The sequence below is a fragment of the Podarcis filfolensis genome (assembly GCF_964270895.1).
Source record: "Podarcis filfolensis genome assembly, chromosome: 4".
Taxonomy (NCBI): domain Eukaryota; kingdom Metazoa; phylum Chordata; class Lepidosauria; order Squamata; family Lacertidae; genus Podarcis; species Podarcis filfolensis.
The window spans coordinates 99632003-99654527 of record NC_139607.1 but is presented as its reverse complement, the minus strand read 5'-3'; the positions used below and the strand labels follow the sequence as shown (position 1 = coordinate 99654527).

The window sequence follows — 22525 nt, the reverse complement described above, 5'->3', positions numbered from 1 at the left end:
CTGAGAGAATCACTGTCGGTGAGTGAAGGCAATGGAGCCAGTCCGTCTCATCATAAGCTTCCTATGTTCTTAAATAATAATTACATTAGGGCATCCTCCATTTATTATATAGTAGCTAGCATGTGGTGTTCAGGCAAAGACAGCCAACCGAGTTCCAGTGGAACTTCAACGCTCTCTGGAGAAAACTCTCTTTCCCTGCCCGACCTACCTCACAAGGTTGTTGTGTTGACAAGGAGGGAAAGCACCGGAGTGATTCAGGGATCATTATACTGCTTCTCATAGGATTCAGAGAACTTTGCAAACCTGACCAACTAAATGCAACGTCACCCCTGTAAGGAAGGCCAGCATCATCTTAAGCCGAACGAAAGGGGAGTTGCTAAGTCGGACAGAGGGTGATCTCGTGAAAGACTCGCACCAGGAAGTTCCTGGTTCACAGCACAGTGAATCACTGGTGGGTGGGTGTTTGCACTGCAGCCTCCCTGGAGCTTCAAGGACGGAGTTCAGGTGACTTAGAAGTTCAAATAAAAAAGACCAAGATATTCAGGTTTGCACAAATGCACCCCCCCCAAAAAAATTTAAACTTGGTGCATGCAGGGAAAGGAAAACATAGCCGGTACATTATATGTTTTCAGCTGGTATGCACATTTTCCGCTTTCTCAGAAGTCTTCATCAGTTTCTATCTGACAAAAAGGTCTGTGAAACCCAAAAATCTACATGTTCGTTCCAAAGTGGCCCAGTTCGAGACAGCACAGCGCTTTGTAACTCCTGCCCTTTTGTGACTTATTAATCTGCCGCTTTTCTGCTGCCTGGTGGGACTTGCTTCATTTTGTGGCGGTGACACTGAGGATTGCGCAACGGAATTTCTAACGAAATGCCTTATCAAGGACTTCCATGCAGCAGTCAAAATGTCAGGTTAAGAGGAGAACCTGACTTCCCAGCAAAGTGCACGTTAGGTTTCGAAACTTCAGTCGCCAGGCATTCTGGCACGGTTGGGACTCATACGTGACAACTCACAGGAGTGGTGCAAGGCCACAGGTGCCCTCTCACACATTTCCTTTTTGTGAGGCTCACGTGGGACAGGTTCACTATGGGCTGCAGCCCCCTGCATATTAAATACCTCAAAACGCTACACCTGAAAACTGCCTTGGGTTTCCTGCGTCGACCCCAAAAGAGACAGAAAAGTAGAAGTGGCAACTGAGGGAAAAGAAAAGTTGTTAATAAACAAGAGAATTAAAAAACAGCAACCCTGCCCACCAGGGCCTGTGGCCTGAAGCCACAACAAAACCCTGGTTGCTTGTGCTGGGCCAGATCCTTCCACGCTCCACGGCGCATTCCTTACCTTGATCTTGTGCAGGGATTTCTCTGCCTCAAGGATCTGGATCCACACGACAATCCCAGACTTGTTGTACGTGAGGCTCCAGCCGTCGTCAGAATTGCACTCCGTCCGGAAGTGGTCGAAATCTCGGTCGTCCGGAATCTGCACGCTGTCCCGGGTGGACATGGCGTCGAAGTCAAGATATATAGGCCGGCACAACCAAAACCGTAAATTTCAGCGTGTCTCAGCAAAATGAAAAGCGGCTGAGATGTGGAGCCTGCGAGATCTTCCTTCGGTTTCCAAGCCAAAACTGGAGAGGCCAGGTCTATCCTTTCTCTTTCCTTTCTCTTTTTTTTTTCCTTGTAAAACTGATTTCGCAGTGATTATGAAAGAACAAGGAGGTTTTTGTCTCGGATCAGGGGGGCGGGGAGAGCACGAGGCAGGTGGAGATGGAGGGGGAACTAAGTTAGCCAGAGAAATCAGACTTGGCAGAGGCGTCTCTCCCCAATGGAGAGGTGTTCCCCTTTTGCCAAGGCGAAAGCGGACATGGATATTATAAGTATAATACTTAACAGCAGGCTGCAGAGAACTCCTGAGTTCTTCCTTTTCGTGGCGGAGGAGGAGGGAGAGGAGGAGGAAAAGGGGCAGAGCCACCCAAAGGAGACGGGGAGAAGAAGTCTGCGTGGCTTTGGTCGCCTGCCAAAGCCTGGCGCTGCGTTGTTGTCGTGTCCTGTCGGAAACCAGCCGCGCAGGTGAGTCACAGCATTAGATCCAGCCCTCCGGGAGGGAACAGGTGAGAGTGGAAGGACTTCCTCCTCCGGCAATTGGCTCGGACTCGTCGTCGTCGTCCCTCCGCCCTCCTTTCTCAAGCGCTGAAACCTTCCTTCCCCTCTCGAGAGATGGCTGCAAGAGGAAAGGGGAAGACCCTTCGACAACTCCTAGGAGAGTTGCTCTCCTCCCTTGCGCTACGGGGGAAAGAAAAGAAAACACGAAGAAAGAAAAGCTGTCTGTGGGGGGAAAGAAGCGGCGATGGCCAAGTGGTCCTTCCTTGGGATGCAGGGAGAGTTCGAAGGATGCTCGCCAGACAGGGGAAGAGAGGACCAGTCGGGAGAAGAGCCGGTCCCTGGGGCCAGGCAGCAAAGCAGGCGCGCAGGGCGCCCTTTCTCTCCTTCTCAGAGAGATGGGGCAGATGGGCTCACATTGCCAAGCCAGCGCCCTCGCCCCTCTCCTACTGCCCCCCCTTTCCCCGCTCCTCTCCCCCTCTGGGCAGGCACAGCCCCCCTCCCCACACCACGCTGGCCGGGATGCAGGCCGGGCGCCTCCTTGGCAGAATCTGCTGCCTTTTCTCTCAAGGATGCAAAAGCAGGCGGGGAACAAGGCGAGACGCACACACACAGAGAGAGAGACACTCACCTCCCCGGGCGCCCGAGGCTTCTGCTGGGTCCTACTGTCCTCTTTCTAAAAGGAGGAGGAGGAAGGATGCTCTGAGCTTTCAGATCTTGGAGGGAGGGACGGTGGGAGGCGGCAGCCTGGATGAGCTCCCCAATTTTGCAGACAAACCATCTTCTCGGCGGGCTTGGTTATTGCGCATCCTTGAGATGCTACTTGGTTGGACGGGTCCTCGCTAAGGGAAGAAGGCAGGTGCAAAAAGAGGGGGGTGGGGAGGAAAGAGCTTAGGGAAGACCTGAGTTTCTGCGGGGGGGGGGAGTCCCATTTGAGGGTGCGCCTCAAAAGCAACAAACAACACATCAGGCAAAAAAAGTCTTTTGTCCCTGCTGGTGCGCTGGTGGTAGTTCGTTTTTATTTGCAGGGAAGGTTAAACTATGGAACTCACTCCCACTAGAAGCAACCCAGGTGGCTTTGAAATGAGGCAAATTGATGGAGGAAAGGGCTCTGTGACTACTAGGCAGGACGGCTATGCGCTGTCTCCACAGCTGGAGGAAGCAATGCATCTGGACACCAGAAGGGGAGAGCGCTCTGGTGTTCAAATCCTGCTTGCAGGTTTCCCATTAGAGCACTTGGCTGAAGAATTCCTTTCTTTTCTCTACCGAATCTTCGAACGTTCAGCTTCTTTGGATCTGCACGAGTTCCAGTGTTACGAGGGAGAGAACTTTCCTCTATCCACTTTCTTTGGGCCACGCGTAATTTTAATAAACTTCAGTCTATCATGTAAGCGTCAAAGTCCCAAACACTGCAGCCTTTCTTCATTTTGGTTGCCCTTTCCTAAACCTTTTCCAACTCTGTAATGTCCTTTCGTAAGGATATTGCTCTAGAATAAGCCCAAGAACCAGCTGTGGCTTTTTGCTTGGAAGTGCACTTTGCCCATGCTCAGGAGCTGCTTTGTTTTCGTACATATCGTGTTCCTGGGTTAAGCCCTGACCTTCTGCAGAGTTGCGTAGACTAAATCCTCCCTTAACCTAAAGTCTGTCCCACCTTCACTCATTGTGAGAGAGAGGCATTCAAAGCATTGCAGGGGGCTGGACTAGATGACTCTTGGGGTCCCTTCCAACTCTACGGTTCTATGAAAATCCCCAGTCTGGGCTAGCCAATTAAAAACCAGTTTGATATGGCCAAATCTTCAGTGTTGCATAACTGCAGAATCCCCTCCACAACACAAGCTGGGTAGCGGCAGATATTTCCCCAAACAGCATTAAGGCACTTAATTAAGCAATGCATCTAGCAATGCAAAACTATCAAAATATAGTTTTGCTGGTTTGTGTGGTGGGGGTCAGTTTGGATGATGCCCTGGGTTCCCTTCAGTTCATGGGTTCCTGTATATGTGGGGGAAAGAAGGTATGAGAGCCAGCTTGCCAAACCAGTCCGTTTGGTTGGGGATGGCTTGTTAAGCAATAAGATTAGCATAAGTTGCTCGGAGCTATAGAATAAATGAGCGGCCTTTCCTCCACCCCCTCTCCTATCTCTGAGAAATAGCCAGAGCTGTGTGAGAGAGCTGAGCTGGGAAACAGGCTGGAAGCTGGAGACAGAGAGGCCTGCTTGCTCCGTGCTGGATCCAAAGCTGTGACCGATGGAGAAGCAAGACCGGTTGAGGTGTTGATGCTGTGAGCCCTGCCACGTTATGCTCAGGTTGTATGTATGTAGAAATAAAACCAGATATCTGAAAGACATCGCAATCTCTGCTTATCTTCCTCCCGAGGAAACTGAACCCTGAGTAATCGCCTGGAACCCCTGGAATCTCATCACTGGGGTGATGAGTGGCAATAGGACTTGCACACTCACACATGTACCCCTTAAATGCAAAGTACCTTAATAATGCATCTTTGCTGCTTCTCCAGCAGTTAATAAAATGTTGGTGGGCGTCATTAGTTTCTTCCTCCAGCCCAGAGGCTGCCTTCTTCCCCCTATGTGGCTTCTGCTGCCTGTGCAGTGGGAGCTGCATCTAATTCTTGTTCTGGGCAAGGCAAGGCAGGTTGGAAAGATAATTAAGGCAATCAGCATGGCTAATTCCCTAGGGAGCAATCGCCTAGGACTGCCTCCAGCCATTAATGAAGGGGATGTGAGCTGATATACCCTCGTCCCCCTGTGAAAAAAGCACGCCGCCTCTTCCTTGCCTTTTCTCTGAACTAAAAAGTCCCAAATGCTGCAACCTTTCTCCGTAGGGGATTCACTCCACCCCCTGGATCATTTCTGGACTTTTCATTGCCTCCTCCCCAAACAACAAAGGTAGCCCAATGTGCTGCTTTCCAGAGGTTTCTGGAGCCCAACTCTGCACCGTCACCCCTGACCATTGGGTCATTCTGCTGGGGCTGATAGGGAGTCCAGCATGTCTGAAGGGCCAGGGGGTCTTACTGATCTCTGAACAGAGGTTCCCATGTCACAGAATCAGAGAACTATAGAGTTGTAAGGGACCCCAAGGTTCATCTAGTCTGTTGTTGTTGTTTAGTCGTGTCCGCCTCTTCGTGACCCTCTGGACCAGAGCACGCCAGGCACACCTGTCTTCCACTGCCTCCCACAGTTTGGTCAAACTCATGCTGCTAGCTTCGAGAACACTGTCCAACCATCTCGTCCTCTGTCGTCCCCTTCTCCTTGTGCCCTCCATCTTTCCCAACATCAGGGTCTTCTCCAAGGAGTCTTCTCTTCTCATGAGGTGGCCAAAGTCTTGGAGCCTCAGCTTCAGGATCTGTCCTTCCAGTGAGCCCTCAGGGCTGATTTCCTTCAGAATGGAGAGGTTTGATCTTCTTGCAGCCCATGGGACTCTCAAGACTCTCCTCCAGCACCATAATTCAAAAGCATCAATTCATCTAGTCTAACCCCCTGCAATGCAGGAATCTCAGCTAAAGCATCACGACCGTTTTCTCATAGTAAGAATGTAAGGAGAGCTCTGATGCGTCCGAGAAAGGTGAGCCTGTCACCTAACCAAGCATCCTGTCTCTCACAGGAGCCAGCCAGGTGTTTTTCAAAGAAACACACACCCCAAAGGTCCCTTCAGGTGGTTCCTATTCTGCAGCTTACAGCCTTGGAGGTTTAATTTTGGCATCCTGATGAACAGACACTCCCAAGATTTGTTATTCCCCCATTGATTTATCTGCTCTCATTTTGGAAGGCCAGTGTGGTGTATAGGTAAGAGTACTGGACTAGGCCCTGGCTCTCAGCCTAGCCTACCTCACAAGGTTTTCCTGAGGATTAATTTAGGACCTGGGAGACCAGGGTTCAAATCCCCCACTGGGCCATGAAGCTCCCTGGGTGTGCCCTTGGCCCAGGCACTGCCTCTCTCAGCCTAACCAGCCTAGCCACAGGGTTGTTGTGGGGACTGAACGAGGAAGGGGAGAAAGGCACATACGCCACCTCAGGCTCCTTGGAGGAAAATAAATGCCCTAAGTAAGCGAATAAATAATCAGTTTAAAGCTGTCCGTGCTGGTGGTCACTGCGGCAGCAAATTCCATGCTTTGGCATGAAGGAGCAGACTAGCCGGTTTGGAATAAGCTCAGCAGTAAAAGCTATTTTGAGAATAAGATGGATGAAAGGATTAGAATAATTATAATATGCAGCAGTGACTGATACAGGAGGAAACCACGGAAGGGTGGAAGCAAAGTCGATCAATAAGGGAATCTATTTCTGAACTGTTTTTGAACAGTTGCCTGACTTATACTTGTGGGGGGGAATTATAAATAACATTTTTTTAAAAAATGAAAGAGCATGTCATGTGTGGACCATGTCTGAAATAATGCCTTTGTAATCTTTCTGTGTTGTGTAAAGGCACAGTGAAATAGCTTTCAAAAGCTACTCAGTCTCTACAGCCTCTCTTCCCCTCCCCGTTCTGTTCTTTTGGACCCAGGGAAAACCAGACCCAGAAAAGGCTTGCCTAAAAGCTGCATATAACCCTTTTGAATTAAGTTAACCTCCGACACCTGCGCAGGTCCCGAATTAAAAAACCAAGCCCCAACAGGCAGCACAGTTTCTCTGTAGACAAATCAGGCATGATTTTTTGATCAAGGGTTCCCAAACTTCGTGCGGCCACACCTTGCTTGGTTTTAGAAGACATCTGAAGGCAGCCCTGTGGAACGCCCTCCCATCAGATGCCAAGGAAATAAACTACTATCTGACTTTTAGAAGACGTCTGAAGGCAGCCCTGTTTAGGGAACCTTTTAATGTTTGATGTTAAATTGCTTTATTATTAATAATAATAGCATGTTGGGAGCTGCCCAGAGTGGTTGGGGAAACCAAGCCAGATAGGCGGGGTATAAATAATAAACTATTATTATTATATTATTATAATTATTCACTTAACTCATTCCCGAGGGACGCGGGTGGTGCTGTGGGTTAAACCACAGAGCCTAGGGCTTGCCGATCAGAAGGTCAGCGGTTCGAATCCCTACAACAGGGTGAGCTTCAATTGCTCGGTCCGTGCTCCTGCCAACCTAGCAGTTCGAAAGCACGTCAAAGTGCAAGTAGATAAATAGGTACAGCTCCGGCGGGAAGGTAAACGGCGTTTCCGTGCGCTGCTCTGGTTTGCCAGAAGCGGCTTAGTCATGCTGGCCACATGACCCGGAAGCTGTACGCCAGCTCCCTCGGCCCGTAATGCGAGATGAGCGCCACAACCCCAGAGTTGGCCACGACTGGACCTAATGGTCAGGGGTCCCTTTACATTTAAACTCATTCCCAGTGCCCCCTAGCCAACTCCCCAAAGACACATTATTCAGAACAGCAGTTTGCAAGGCCCTCTCAGGAAGTGAGAGCTGGACCATAAAGAAGGCTGATCGCCGAAGAATTGATGCTTTTGAATTATGGTGCTGGAGGAGACTCTTGAGAGTCCCATGGACTGCAAGAAGATCAAGCCTATCCATTCTGAAGGGAATCAGCCCTGAGTGCTCACTGGAAGGACAGATCCTGAAGCTGAGGCTCCAAGACTTTGGCCACCTCCTGAGAAGAGAAGACTCCCTGGAAAAGACCCTGATGTTGGGAAAGATGGAGGGCACAAGGAGAAGGGGACGACAGAGGACGAGATGGTTGGATAGTGTCTTCAAAGCTACAAACATGAGTCTGAACAAACTGCGGGAGGCAGTGGAAGACAGGAGTGCCTGGCGTGCTCTGGTCCATGGGGTCACGAAGAGTCGGACACGACTAAACGACTAAACAACAACAACTCAGGAAGATAACAACAATATTCAAAATATTGATGACTAATTGCACATTTACTCCAAATCCAATTACCATTAGTCGAGAAAGCTGACGAACTTGACCCAGAGAAGCCAGCTTCTCAAAGTCTGAGTCACTTACACATCCAGAGTCTAACCCTCAACTGCCCCCTTGCCTCTTGGCGTCCCCTAGTTAACCCCACTTTCCTCCGGGGGGGGGTACTGCCCTCTTTGGGAACCAATTCCCCCCCCCCCATAGTTCCCAATTGGTGGTTCATGGAGGGTTCGCATAACCCACCCAGGGGACTTGTGGCACCATTCGCACACCAAAAGCCACCATAGAGACATCCACATTTTCAAAAGCAGGGGGTCCTTGGCTTGGCTTTCTAAAATCAGGAGGGGCTGCAGCACTTAGCTAATTGGGAGCCGCTGCTTTGTTGCCAAACAGGTCCAGAGTGTCACTCCTAAACATGGGTAGGCAAACTAAGGCCCGGGGGCCGGATCCAACCTTCTAAATCTGGCCCAGGGATGGTCTGGGAATCAGTGTGTTTTTACACGAGTAGAATCTGTGCTTTTATTTAAAATACATCTCTGCGTTATTTGTGGGGCATAGGAATTCGTTCATCCCCCCCATATTGTCCGGCCCCCCACAAGGTCTGAGGAACAGTGGACCGGCCCCCTGCTGAAAAAGCTTGCTGACCCCTGCTCCTAAAACTCTGCTTTGGCCCAAGTCAGTGGAGCATCAGCGCCATCTCATGGGTGCATGTGAGAGTCACATCCTGGGCTGCCCTGCAAGGGCTGGCTCACGAAATGGAGGTGAGTGGGGGGGGGGCAAACATTTTGGTCTGTTCACTCAGGACTTGGATCCCAAAAACCTGCAGCATCTTTTATTTGAGACCTACGAAACAAGGAGCGGTTTGTCAGTGGAACTGTCTACCTTGGGAGGCTGTGGCTCGCCTTCCTCTGAGGTTTTACAGCAGAGGATGGACGGCCGCCTGTACGATATACGATATCTTTATTGTCATTGTCCCATGAAGAACAATGAAATTGAAAAACTACATAAAACTACAGAAAAACTACATAAAACTACTACAAAACTACAGAAAACTACAGAAAAACTACATAAAACTACTACAAAACTACATAAAACATTAAAAAACCCCTAAAAACTCTGAAACCCCATTTTAAAATACACTATACTATACTGTCATCTGTTAGGCGAGATTCCTGCTTTGCAGGGGGCTGGACTAGAGTGCCCTTCAGGGTTTCTTCCAACTGTACTGCCCTATGATTCTAAGGGACGGTCCAGAAATTGAGAACCTTCTCTTAACACAGGCAGAGCGGTTGGCTTCTGCCTCCGCTGTCGGAAGCCGTTATGTGCTGGGAATCACAACTGGGGGTTGCGCTCAGGTTAAGAACATAACCTTCCCTACAGCCAATTGCACTTGAAGACATTCATTTTTTAAAAACTCGAGGACCTAAGAAAAGCCTTCTGGGTCAGGGCAATGGTCCATCTCTCGTTCCAGCATCCTGTTCTCACAGTGGCCAGCCAACAGATGCTTATGTATACCTGGACATGGAGGTCCAGCTCCAAGGGCCTTCTGGCGCTTCCCTCCCTGCGAGAAGTGAAGCTACAGGGAACCAGGCCGAGGGCCTTCTCGGTGGTGGCTCCCTCCCACCCTGTGGAACGCCCTCCCTTCGGATGTCAAGGCAATAAGCAACTACCTGACTTTTAGAAGACACCTGAAGGTTTAATGTTTGATCTTTTATGGTGTTTTTAATATTCTGTTGGGAGCTGCCCAGAGTGGCTGGGGAAACCCAGCCAGATGGGCAGGGTATAAATATATTATGATTATGATTGCGATTATTATCATTATTATGTGGGAGACTCACAAGCAGCCTTCGAGCACAAGATCCCTCTCCTTTTCTGCGGTTTCCTGCAACGGGTGTTCAGAAGCATTTCTATCTCCAACCCTGAAGGCAGAGCATAGCTATTGTGGTTGGTGGCCTTTGATTGCCTTCTCCCTCCTCCATGAAATTGCCGAAGCCTCCTTAAAAGCCAAGGTACCGTATTTTTCACCCTATAGGACGCACTTTTTCCCCTCCAAAAACGAAGGGGAAATGTGTGTGCGTCCTATGGGGCGAATGCAGGCTTTCGCTGAAGCCTGGAGAGCGAGAGGGGTCGGTGCACACCGACCCCTCTCGCTCTCCAGGCTTCGCGGACCTCTCCGCAAGCAGCAGGAGCGCTCCCGCTGCTTGCGGAGAGTTGCCTGGATGCCGAAGCCTGCGCGCGCTGAGCTCAGCGCTCCAGGCTTCGCAGACCTCTCCGCAAGCAGCGGGAGCCAGCGCTCGGCTCCCACGGCTTGCAGAGAGCTGCCTGTTTGGGGGCTGGGGTCGGGGGAAGCTCGGGCCTCCCCCGCCCCAGCCCCGCACCTGGGGGGGAAATAATTTTTTCCCCTTTATTTCCCCCCCAAAAAACTAGGTGCGCCTTATGGGACAGTGCGTCCTATAGGGCGAAAAATACGGTAGTTGGTGGCTATCGCAGCTTCCTGCGGAAGGGAGTTCCGCTATTTAACTCTGCACTGTGTGAAGGTCTTTCTTTCCTCTGTCCTAAATCTTCCAACATTCAGCTTTGTTGGATTCCCATGACATCTAGTGTTAGGAGAGAGGGATAAAAAAAATAAATCCCCATTCCAGAACAGCTCTTTTCCTTGCTGTGAAGGCTGCATTGTTCCGTGTATTTCAATAGATCCGTTTCTGATATTGTTTTAATTCTGTCAGAATTTAATTGCTTTTTAAATATATTATCTTCCAAACATTTTTAGCTTTTGTATTTTATCTGGGTCATTTCAATTGGCATGACGAGATGCTATAAATCCTGGTCTGGGCTATAATGCTGCTGCTGCTAATAATAATAATAATGATATAACAATAACAATAATAATAATAATAGTTGGGATAGGAACAAAGGCAGTCTTCTTCTTCTGAGCCAGACCTTGGATTCATCTAGCCTAGCATTCCTTCTGCACAGGAACTCTCCAGACAGGGGTCGGCAACCTAAGGCCCATGGGCCGGAAGTGGTGCACGGGGGCCATTTAACTGGCCCCCGAGCCACCCCCAAACTGAGCCGTCCGCTCGGCAAGTCCCCGCGCACTGCGCTAAACCAGTGTGGCACAGGGACTCTCTTCCGCGGCTCGGGAAATAGCTTCTGCGCATGCCCAGACACCGGAATCGCTTCTGCGCAGACGCAATTTCCGGCATCGTGCTGTGCTGGTCCAACCCACGGAGGATCTCCACGGGAGTGATCCAGCCCATGCCCGGTAAGACCTGCCAACCCCTTCTCCAGAGTTTCAGGCAGGGGGTCGCCAGGAATTTGAACCCGGGACCCCCTGGGCATGTGAAGCATGTTGCCTGTGGCTTGCTGAGCCCGGGGCAGCTGGCGGCAGCGGCTGTGAATCCACCCCAGTTCTCCTGGCCCATTGTGGGGCAGCAATCCGAAGGCAGGCCTCCTCTGTGGCATTATTTGTTTCCCTGGAGCAGGGCGTGTGGGAAGAGGAGGAGGAGAAACAGCGTCTGGCTTGCCACATGTGCCTGTAAACAGAGGCAGATGGGCTAAGGAATAAACAGAGCAGCTCTCTCGGAGCTGCAGAGATGAGTCATGCCAGGGAGGCAAAAGTGGCTCTGCATTTTCTCACAATTTCCGTTGCTGTGATTTCTCTCTCTCTCTCTCTCTCTTCCAGGCAGCCAAGCAGAGGTGCAGACAAACAAGTCTATCTCTCGCTTTGCATGTGAGTTGTGTGTTTCGTTCTTCTTCCAAAGCAATAGAAAGCTGAGACCTTCTTCATCTTTTGCAGGGCTGGTTTCTTTGCAGCATGTATCTATTATTCTTCTTCTTCTTATGATAATAATGGATGCCGTGGATGCTTCAGCTGAGATTCCTGATTCCTGCAATGCAGGGTGTTGGACTTGATGACCACTGAGGTCCCTTCCATGATTATAACTGTTTATATCCCTGTTGGCTGTTTGCAGTATGGTAGCGCTGCAGAGAGCTTGCTGGGGAGACCATGCATTAAAAAAGGGACTCAAAAATAACTTAAACAAGGTTTTAATAAGAAAAACAAAAACTCCTTTTACACTAAATACATCAACAACCAAACCAGACCCAACCACCAACCCATCCCCCAGGGTAATGGGAGAGCTAGGTGCTGCTCCTTATATACTACACCCAAATGCTGACACACCTTAATCAAATACAACTCAGCAGCACCTGCTATGTTTCACAGCTGTAAAGCTGGGTCTTGTTATCTTGCTCTGGCCATTGCTCTGGCCCCTTAAAGACATACACATCGGGTGGAACAATGATGAACCTTTACATTTAAAGAAACCATTCAACAATCCCACCCTCCAATATCCGAAGGGCCATCCCATGGAAGATGGAGCAAGCTTGTTTTCTGCTGCTCCAGAAGGGAGGTTCCGAGCCAATGGATTCAAATGACAAGGAGGGAATTTCCGACCAAACTTCACTAGCCAGTGATGCCTCCATGGCAGGTTCTCTTTCAAATAATAATAATAATAATAATAATAACAATTTATTTATACCCCGCCCATCTGGCCGAGTTTCCCCAGCCACTCTGGGCGGCTCCCAATCAAGTGTTAAAAACAATACAGCATTAAATATGAAAAACTTCCCTAAACAGGGCTGCCTTCAGTTGTCTTTTAAAAGTAAAATAGTTGTTTATTGCCTTGACATCTGGTGGGAGGGCATTCCACGGGGCGGGCGCCACCACCGAGAAGGCCCTCTGCCTGGTTCCCTGTAACCTCACTTCTCGCAGGGAGGGAACCGCCAGAAGGCCCTCGGCGCTGGACCTTCTAAATCGACCAGTTCATGGAGGAGGAGAAAGCTAATGATGGCTATGCTCTGCCTCCACAGCAGTGCTTCTGAAGACCGGGTGCCGGAAACCACAGGAGAGGAGAGGCTCTTGTGTTTGAATCCTGCTTGCTGGGTTCCCACTTGTCCATCTGGTCAGCTCCTGTGAGAACAGGATGCTGGACTACTTGGGCCACCGGCCTGATCCTGCAGGCTCTTCTTAGGTTCTTAGGCTGGTTCTAGCAGTGAGAAAAATAAAGTAGAAACACAGAGAGAGAGGGAGGGGGAGAGAGAGAGAGAGAGGTGCATTGGTTCCTCCCCTCCCTCCCTGGTCTCCGATAGATAGATAATTTATTACGGTCGGAGACCAGCTTATAAAACACACTTGAGGGTACAATCCCAGGAGGAAAACAAACATTTAAAACAATGTACAACAATAAATTTAAAATTTATAAATGTGATAAGCATATAGACACTTAAAACTTTAATATAAGCTACCGCAGAGAGATGACCCAGAGTCAGCGATGGAACTGAGTTTGGGGATTTTCTTAACAAACTAGTTTGAGTCGGAGGATGTCTGCGCCTACAGATCTGTACACAGAATCTCGCGACCATCCGGGTCGTCTTATGATCTTTGCCTAACAGGAGAAAGTCAAATTTTTGCTTTTCCGGGAGGTCAGCGAGCCTCACCAGCAGGGGATCAATGGTCTCACTACGTGCCTCTTCGTAAAAGGGACATCTAAACAACAAGTGCTCTGGGCTTCCTATCTCCCCCAATGAACAGGCGCAAAGTCTCTGAGCATGTGGGACTTTTTTAAAGGATGCTTCCAGGACCGGCGAGGGCAGAGCCGAGCTTCTGGCGAGTGTAAAAGCCCTTCTTGCATTTTTGGATACAAGGAAGAAGAGATATGCTGCTGGTGTGGCTATGTATCTCTTGATTTCTCCCATTTTATAGTTGGGGCACCTTGAGCAGTCCTGTCGTCTCTCGGTGTCTATGATTCTTTGCCTGACCGTAGCTTTGCCTGGCCCAACCTCCCTGGTCTCTGCTATGCACTTCAAGAAAATGTGTTGCCTCATTGCAGGCTATGACTCAGCCCTGCAAGGACGGCTCCCCTGAATTCTAAGCACCCGCAGCCCACCCACCGCAGCAGCACCGTCTCAGACAGACGGCGCCTCGGAGGCAGAGTCTGCTTCATCAGGCCAGCGCCCTGCCGCCACCCCTGCGAGCTGCCCGGTCCTAACGATCCGGGCTGCTCATTAGTGTCTGCAGCTGCTTCTGTCGGCTTTAATTTAAATACTCAGCAGCACACAGACAGGGGCAATGCCAAAGGGCAAGGCGGGAAGCAGTGGCGGAGCTGAAGACCAGAGAGAGAGCGGGAGGGAGAGAGATGGTGCAGCAGAACGACTGAGGGGTGAGATGAAGCTGTTTGCATGGCCTTCAGTGAACCCCCTCCTCTCTGCAATCAGTAATGCAGATAATGCAGCTGGCCTTCTTTACAGGGTCGTCATGCTCCTGCCTGAGATAAAAGCCAGAAAAAGAGATGAAACCCTCAGTTCGAATCTCCCCTTGGACTGTTTGCGTGGCCTTCCCCTAAGGAAGTCAGACTATCCTCCACCAGGGCCTTCTCAGTGATGGCTCCGACCTGGTGGAACGAGGAGACTTGGGCGTTTCAGGATTTAACCTCCTTCCGTCGGCCCTGTAAGACAGAGCTATTTCGCCTGGCCTTTAATTTGAATTCAGCCTGATCTTTTATTTCCCTTCTCTTCCCTCCCCCTCCCCTTTTATGAAGATCACCCGCTCTGAGACCCCACAGCTAATTCTCCCCTGGTCTCCCCTAGTTTAGAGGTCCCGGGCCCTAAGGAAGTATCCCCCACCAGGGCCAGGGCCTTTTCAGTGATGGCTCCGACCTGGTGGAATGCTCTGTCCCATGAGACTAGGGCCCTGCAGGATTTAACCTCCTTCCGTCGGGCCTGTAAGACAGAGCTATTCCACCTGGCCTTTAATTTGATTCTTTAATTCTCCCCTGGCCTCCTTGCTGGCCCAAGTAGGATCAATTCAGCCAACTAGCCCTGGGGATTATCGACATGATTTTTGAATTTTATTGTTATTCATGTTTTTATACTGTATTTTATGCTGCTTTTATAATTAAGTGTTTTAAAGTGTTTTAAATTTGTTGTTAGCAACCCCGAGCCCGGTTTTTGAACCGGGAAGGGCGGGGTATAAATAAAAATTTATTATTATTATTATTATTATTATTATTATTATTATTATTATTAATAATATCCCTCTCTGCAATATGGATACTGCAACTGGGCCTCCTTTACAGGGTTGTTGTGCTCCTGAGATAAAATCCTGCAAGGAGTCCTGTGGCATCTTAAAAGATTCAGGGCAGGAAGTAATTTCTTTGTGCAGTGCAAGTTAAACTATGGACGTCGCACCTGAAGGAGGCAGAGATGGTTACCAACGTGGATGGCTTTAGAAGCAGATTAGACAAGTTCATTGAGGACATGACTAGCAATGGCTACTAGCCAGAATGGCTCTGCTCTGCCTCCGCAGCTGAAGGTAGTATACGTGTCTGAATATTTTTATTTTTTTTTATAAATTTTTATTGATTTTCCAACATAAATTAAAACACTTTACAACTAACAATACACAGACAAACAAACATATAAACACGTATAATTTCATAACCTCTTTTTCTTAAGCCTTATTTCAACGACTTCCACATACCTCCCTTTTCTGCATCCCTGTTTTAAACTTTTTCAGCAACCCCTAATTTCAATTACTCATAATTCACTTTCTTTGATCCTTTTACTCTTACCCAATCATTTATTGCTGCAATTCTGTTTTACGTTACCCATGACATTTTAGCACTCATTAATTTTACAACAGTTCTTAAGATAAACTTTAAATTTCTTCCAATCTTCCTCCACCGTCTCTTTTCCTTGGTCGCGGATTCTGCCAGTCATCTCAGCCAGTCCCATATAGTCTATCACCTTCGTCTGCCACTCTTCCAGCGTGGGTAGTTCTTGTGTCTTCCAATACTTTGCTAAAAGAACTCTTGCTGCTGTTGTAGCATACATAAAAAACATCCTATCTTTCCTTGACACCAATTGGCCTACCATGCCCAGGAGAAAGGCCTCTGGTTTCTTATGAAAGGTACACTTAAGAACCTTCTTAATTTCATTATAGATCATTTCCCAGAAGACCTTGATCCTTGGGCACGTCCACCAAAGGTGGTAAAAAGTACCTTCAGTTTCATTACATTTCCAGCATTTATTATTGGGCAAATGATAGATTTTTGCAAGCTTGACTGGGGTCATGTACCACCTATAAATCATTTTCATAATATTCTCTCTTAAGGCATTACATGCCGTAAACTTTATACCGGTGGTCCATAACTGTTCCCAGTCAGCAAACATAATGTCATGACCAATGTCTACGTGTCTGAATATTAGTTGCTGGAAACCAGATCCTGCTTGGAGGATTTCAGAGGGTTGGAAATGGTGTGGAACAGGGGTCAGCAAACTTTTTCAGCAAGGGGCCGGTCCACTGTCCCTCAGACCTTGTGGGGGCTGGACTATATGAGGGGGGGGGATGAACAAATTCCTATGCCCCACAAATAACCCAGAGATGCATTTTAAATAAAAGGACACATTCTACTCACGTAAAAACACACTGATTCCCGGACCGTCCGCGGGATGGATATAGAAGGCGATTGGGCCGGATCCGGCCCCCAGGCCTTAGTTTGCCTACCCACGGTGTAGAACAAAAGGCAGTTGATGTGGAGAAAGAGAGATGTACGTACATTTCTCCCTCTCCCACAATCCTACAGCTCCAGAATCATCCCATGAAAATGACAAGCAGAAGATTCACATTTGCGGCCCCAAAATGTGGCAGCGGCTTCAGAACTGGACGGCGACGAATCTGTTCAAAGTTATCGGCTGGCAAAGCTAATGAACCTCCATGCTCAGAGACAGTCTACCTTGGAAAATGAATTGTCCGGAAGCAAAACCAGAAGAAAGCTATCACCTTTGTGTCCTGCTTGTTGGGCTTCCAGGGAACCTGGTGGGCCATTATGGGATGGAAGATGCTGAAGTAAGTGGACCTTTGGTCTGATCCAGGGAGTGTGTGTGTGCCTTCTGCTGCAAACACATCCAATTGCAAAAATATAACAAATTACAAATATAACCAAAGTAGTCATAAACAACAAAGAAGCATCAAAAAGCACACACCCAAATTGATACAACTTCCATAATGACATCTAAAATGAAGATACAAAAAGTTACCATCAATAACAGCAACAACCCCCCCCCTCCACACACACACATTGTGTCCAGTTCGGCCCTAAGAATATGTGGAAATGTTGAAAATTGCTTTTACAGGAAGGATATGCCAACCCCTTCCAAATATACAATATAGTATTCTTTAGGGTGGCAAATGATTTGTTCAAACAACAGACCAAAAAGGTCACAGTAGAAGTTGTGGCCATGCACACCACTAGCAATGCTATAGCTGCAACCCCAGTTTGAACCCTGGTTCCTCCTAGCTCCTGGTCCGACGCTCTAACCATTGTATACACTGCCTCTCCCAATGGGCTGGGTCTGCTAATCTCCTGCAGGGAGAGGCTCACTCTGGGGAACAATCACCTTTCCATTAGGAAACAGACCAGCAATGGCCCTGAAAATCAATTTAATTATATTAAATAAGATCTCCCCCCCCCCTTCCACTCCACACTTTTGTCCAGCGGCAGGTCTCGAACTCGCGACTTTCCGGAGCGCGCCGTCCCTCCAGCCAATCGCAATAGCCGCCGCCTTCGCAACAACAACAGCCGCCTCCTCCCTACCGGATAAAGGCCCGCCGCTCTCCTGCGCATGTCCGCCTACATTTCCCAATAGGCATTTCCGCCTACGAAGGCAGCTCTTTGTTGACGCAAGCGCGCGGAGGGGGGCGCCCGCGTATCCACGGGAAACGTAGTCCTCCCTCGGCCGTGCTCGGCCGTCTTCAAAGGACCGCAGGACTACATCCCCCATGATCCCTTTTCACGCCGGCGCTCGTCCTCTCCTCACAGCGCCGGCGCCCTGGGCTCGTCCGCCATCTTGGTTTCCAGGGTGACAGGACCGTGGTGGCGGGCAGTAGGCCGGCCCGACCCGGCGCGGGGCGGAGATGCTGGCCTGCCTGATGAGCAGGCCTCTGCCGCCGGGTCTGGCGCGGCTCTTCGGGGCGAGGGCGGGGCTCCCGCTGGCGGTGCGCGGGGCCTCGGCGACGTCCGCGGCGTCGGCCTCGTCGTCGCTGGCCGGGCGCGAGGAGCTGCAGTACCCAGGCGAGGCCGCTAGGGGCCGCCCGCAGCGCCAGGCGGCGGGAGAAGAGGAAGAAGAAGAAGTGAGGCTGGCGAAGCTGCAGCGCCGCCGCGCGCCCTCCAGGGGGCGCTGCGGGGACGAGGCGCTGTGGCCGCAGTTCAAGGCGCCGGCCGCCAGGGGGCAGGACGCGCAGCAGCTGGGAAGATACCCCTGCGAGGCGGGCGCCGCCCTGGCGGCGGGCAAAAGGGCGGCAGCCGAAGGAGGCTGGCTGCCCAGGCTACCCTGCCAGGAGGAGGAGCAGCAGCAGCTGCCGTCTGGGGACGCTAGTGCCCGCCCGCTCCGCAGGGAGCCCAGCGGCCTGCGCCTCTGGCCCAACCCGGAGCGGGCCGGGCGCCACCGCAGCAAAGGGAACCGCGGCAACAGGCGCGGACCCAGGATCCCGTCCTTCGCTGCCACTGCCGTGGCGGCCGCCGGGCTGGCATTCTGCTACAGCAAGGGCAACGTCTCCAAAGGTGACCGCAGGAGGAACTCAAGCCGCTAGTCCTGTGTGAGGGACGGTGGGGAGGTTGACCAGGGATGCTGGGGCTTTGGGGGGGTTTGCTTGCTGTCAGGGCCGGACGTCTCGCCGCCTGGGGCAAAGCGGAAAGAGGCTCATCCACTGCTGCCTCACCCTCCGCTACTGCCCCCTCTCCTGTTGCTGCCGCCTGAGGCAGCCCAGGGAAGCCCCGGTGGGCTGAGGGAGGCTGGAGAAGAGGCAGAAGAGGCGGGTGACAAGCAGAGGAGGCAGTGAGTAGCTGGCTCCTCAGGGTGTGGATCTGCCACTCCTCCCAGCTGTACACAGCCTGCTGCCTGAGGTTGCCCGGCCCTGCTTACTATAAATAATAAACATAATTGCATTATTATCTTGCCCTTTTCTCCAAGGAGCTCACGGCGGCATGCATGGTTTCACCCACCACTTGTTTCAACCTCCACAACAACCCTGTGAGGTAGGTTAGGCAGAGAGAGGCAGTGACTGGCCCTCCAGATCACACCTAGTGAGCTGCGTAGTGGCCAGTTGGGGGATTCGAACCCTGATCTCTTCCTGGTCCTAGTCCAACACTAACCACTATCCCACACTGGCTCCTCCTCTAGTGAGGTCCTTGCTTTTCCCATCGTTATATATCCAGCCTGGAGAAAAGATCCGCCTGCCTTAATTCCTGTATGCGCTGGAGTGCTCTTAGAACCGTTGAAGCAAGGCTAATAAAAGGCAGTGTGCTTAGTGGTTAGAGGGTTGGGCTAGGACCTAGGAGAAATGTTCAGTCAGCCATGAAGCTGCCTGGGTGACCCTTGGGGCCAGACACCCCATCTCAGCCTAACCTGCCTTACAGGGTTGTTGCGAGGAGAAAGCACAGAGGAGAAGAACCTGAGCTCCTTGGAGGGAAAGGTGGATATAAATGTAATAAAGGATACAATAAGTAATAATTTAGAATTTTGGCGTCAGTGCTCTACGTTCCTGTTAACCAGCCTGGTGCCCCTTCCCTTGGTTGTTTTGGACTACAACTTCCATTGGCCCAAACCAGCATATTTCCTAGGGGATTTGCCCATGCTGCTCTTCTCAATTCATTTGCCTGTTGGTGTCTCAGGACAGTAATGAATTCTAAGAGGGGATTCTCCTTTTTCCTGTGAGCTTAGTTGTGCATACAGGGTGTGCCCAGGCACACCCTAACATCTCCAAAAAATGTGGCAAAAACTTGATATTTTCTGTGTTGTTTTTTAGCTTTGTATTTTTAAATCAAAGTTCAGTTGATGATCTGTTAAAGAGGTGAGGTTTAGTTTCTTTCCGTTGCAACAGTTGTTACAGTAATGGTTTTTTATAAAGTTCATAATTCTTATTATTAAAACAATTAGTCCTGCTTTACATTCTCGTCCTCAAAGTGCATTTTGAGGCTAGTTTTGCATGGTGTACTTACAGCATTACGGCCAGGAGGTGGCATATTTGAACCACCTGTTCCCAAAGTGGCACCCTTATGCCCGCTTGAGGTTTGCAGCCTTCCCCAGCTTGTTTTTGGACTACAAGTCATGTGTGCTGGCTGGGGCTGATGGGACTTGTAGTCCAGACCATCGAGAACCCCAGGAAGACTGTTTCAAAAGACTCGTTCCTGGGCCTTTCTCACAGCAGGGATCAGCTTTTGTTTTGAGTGTCCAGCTGTGCATTAAAAGAGGTTTTGATTGTTGCTCCTTGCCTTGCAGCTTATGCACTGAAGTCTATCTTCAGGGTCATACCCTGGGAATGTGGGGGCAACACCTCGAATCATAGAATTGTAGAGGAGGAAGGTACCCCAAGGGTCATCTAGTCCATCGCAGGAATTGTCCATTCCACCATTGAACAGCTCTTACCGTCAGAAGATTCTTGCTAATGTTTAGTCAGAATCTCCTTTCTTGCCATTGGAATTTTTTGGTTTGGGTCTTACCTTCTGGAGCGGCAGGAAACAAACCAAACCTAATTATCTTTTAAGGCCTTTCAAGTCAGTGACTGTCACTGCCTCCTGCAGGAGCAAGTTTAACTGCGTGAATTGCTCCAATTTAACCACTAGGTGCTCACAACCCTTGCTTTACCTTGGACAGAAAATTCCCCAGGGTCTGGGAAAGGCAACTGGCACCCAAAAATGTTGTGTGACTGCCTGGCTCAGGAGGCAGTGCTGTGGCTCTAAAACAGGTGTTTGTGCGTTGATTTCTGTGGCTTATACCAGACAGAAATTCTGCTCCATCTCAAAGAAATTTAAGTGGAGGGACTGCCTGGTCAAACACTTGATAGGTAACATCAATGTGGACCTGATAGTGGGGTTCCTGGAGGGGTTGGTTCTTTTGGAATCAGCTTTGAGGGATGGGAGGCAATAACTGAGCAGTTCCAAGTGGTCCCCCTAGAACCAAACCTGGCAGAAAGCAGGAAAAATCCTTTAAAAAGGGGGAGTGTCTTTTCTTTTCTTGCCTGACCTTCTCACCACCTCCAGTTCACAGCGATTCCTCTCCTTTGTCTTTTCCAGAAGACTCTCTACTGGAAGCTGCACGGATCAACAACATTTCCGAAGTGGACAGGTGAGCCCCCTGAATTCAGCCCTGCTGGTGCGAGGGGTGGCTGGGAGATGTCCGCTGGTGGCGTGCAGCCTTCTTGGGAGAAAACACTAGTGTGTGCAGTCTAAAAATTATATCTATATAACCTCACAAAATTTATATACTACTTGATTGTAAAAAAAACACCCCAAGAACAGCCACCTCAAAGCAGTTTGCAAAGAGAATAAAACTGTAAAACTGTCAGTAAAGACTGCTCTTTAAAATATTCAAAAGAAAAAATCAGCCATAAACTAAAAAAAAATTTAAAAGCACACATCAACATGCCACGTGTTTGAGTAGGCTTGTCTAAACAAAAATGTTTTTAGCAGGCACTGAAAAGGGTACAGTGAAGGTCCCTGCAGGGAGTTCCAGATTGTGGGTGCTGCCACGCAACAGGTTGTGGAAGGATGATTCTGCAGATGTATTTTCTTGAGGCCAAGGGTCGCGGTCCATTTGTTGATGTACTGATGGGCTTCCTCTAGGAGAAACTATGAAAGTTGTCCCCACAGGGAGCAGTGATGGCCACCAACCCAGATAGCTTTAAAAAAGGACTAGGCAAGGAGAATAAGGCTATCAATGGGCACTAGCCAGGATGGCTGTGCTCTGCCTCTATGATCAGAGGCAGAAATGCTTCCGAAGACCCGTTGCTGGAAACACAGGAGGGGAAAATGCTCTTGTGCTCAGATCCTGCTTGCTGGTTTCCCACAGGCATCTGTTTGGCCACTATGAGAGCAGCCTGCTGGACTAGATGGGCCCCGTTTGGTCTGATGTAGCAGACTCTTCTTTTGTTCTTTTGCTTTAGAAGTGACATCTCTGCATCTGAATATTATTATTATTGTTATTATTAAGCATGCCTCAGGGTTTGATTTCCTACCTTGGACCCCCTTCCCCCCCAAAAAAGCAAGGTGTTAGCAGTTGTTTGTGAGGGAGAGGCCATCTATACATGCTTAGGGGTGTTCCCTTCGCCACAGTTCAGTTTTCCACACCCTCAGCAGCTGAGTGCCTTGTGCCCTCATGCTGGGGTGTTCGATTAAAACTCTCCAAGCCATGACTGGAACTGGCAGAGTGGCATATTTGTGTGGTATATGCCCACCTTACACTTCGCCCTGTTCAGATCAGCCTTCATGCCCCCTGTTTTGTCCAGGGGCTTCTACAGCCCAGCGACCAGGTCTCTCCCCCTCCCCTGCAACACATAACCCCCTCTCCTCTCTTCCCTGCGCCCCCGAACCTCTTCCCAGCCTGTCTCAGGAAATGGCTTCCTTGTGCCCAACGCAGCCGAGGTCTGGCCTGCATCAACGCTCCTGATGGGCAGCAAACTGGGCCCCTGGCAGTAATTGCAGGAAGCGGCCTGATTATCTT

The 22525-nt window shown here is 49.8% G+C and overlaps 2 protein-coding genes and 1 long non-coding RNA gene across 4 annotated transcripts in view; 2 read left to right on the top strand and 1 right to left on the bottom strand.

Annotated features, from left to right (window-relative positions):
• STARD10 (StAR related lipid transfer domain containing 10) overlaps positions 1-2746 on the bottom strand; it is a 54797-nt gene extending 52051 nt beyond the window's left edge. Inside the window, exon 1 of the mRNA XM_083610141.1 lies at positions 1340-2746. Coding sequence (XP_083466267.1) covers positions 1340-1501 — 162 coding nt within the window. The 5' untranslated portion in view covers positions 1502-2746. The remainder of the gene's footprint in view (positions 1-1339) is intronic.
• Positions 1046-17025, top strand: LOC310760998. The gene is made up of 3 exons (XR_014547166.1): positions 1046-2067; positions 6609-6666; positions 16612-17025. It is a non-coding gene; the product is annotated as an uncharacterized lncRNA (long non-coding RNA).
• Positions 17026-17528: 503 nt separating this feature from the next.
• The window catches only part of CLPB (ClpB family mitochondrial disaggregase), a 72262-nt gene continuing 67265 nt past the window's right edge, over positions 17529-22525 (top strand). Inside the window, exons 1-2 of one of the 2 annotated variants that reach the window (XM_083609798.1) lie at positions 17529-18588; positions 21103-21151. In XM_083609798.1, coding sequence (XP_083465924.1) covers positions 17943-18588; positions 21103-21151 — 695 coding nt within the window. In that variant the 5' untranslated portion in view covers positions 17529-17942. Of the gene's footprint in view, positions 18589-21099; positions 21152-22525 lie in introns of both variants that reach the window. The other variant, XM_083609797.1, reaches the window with a different exon arrangement.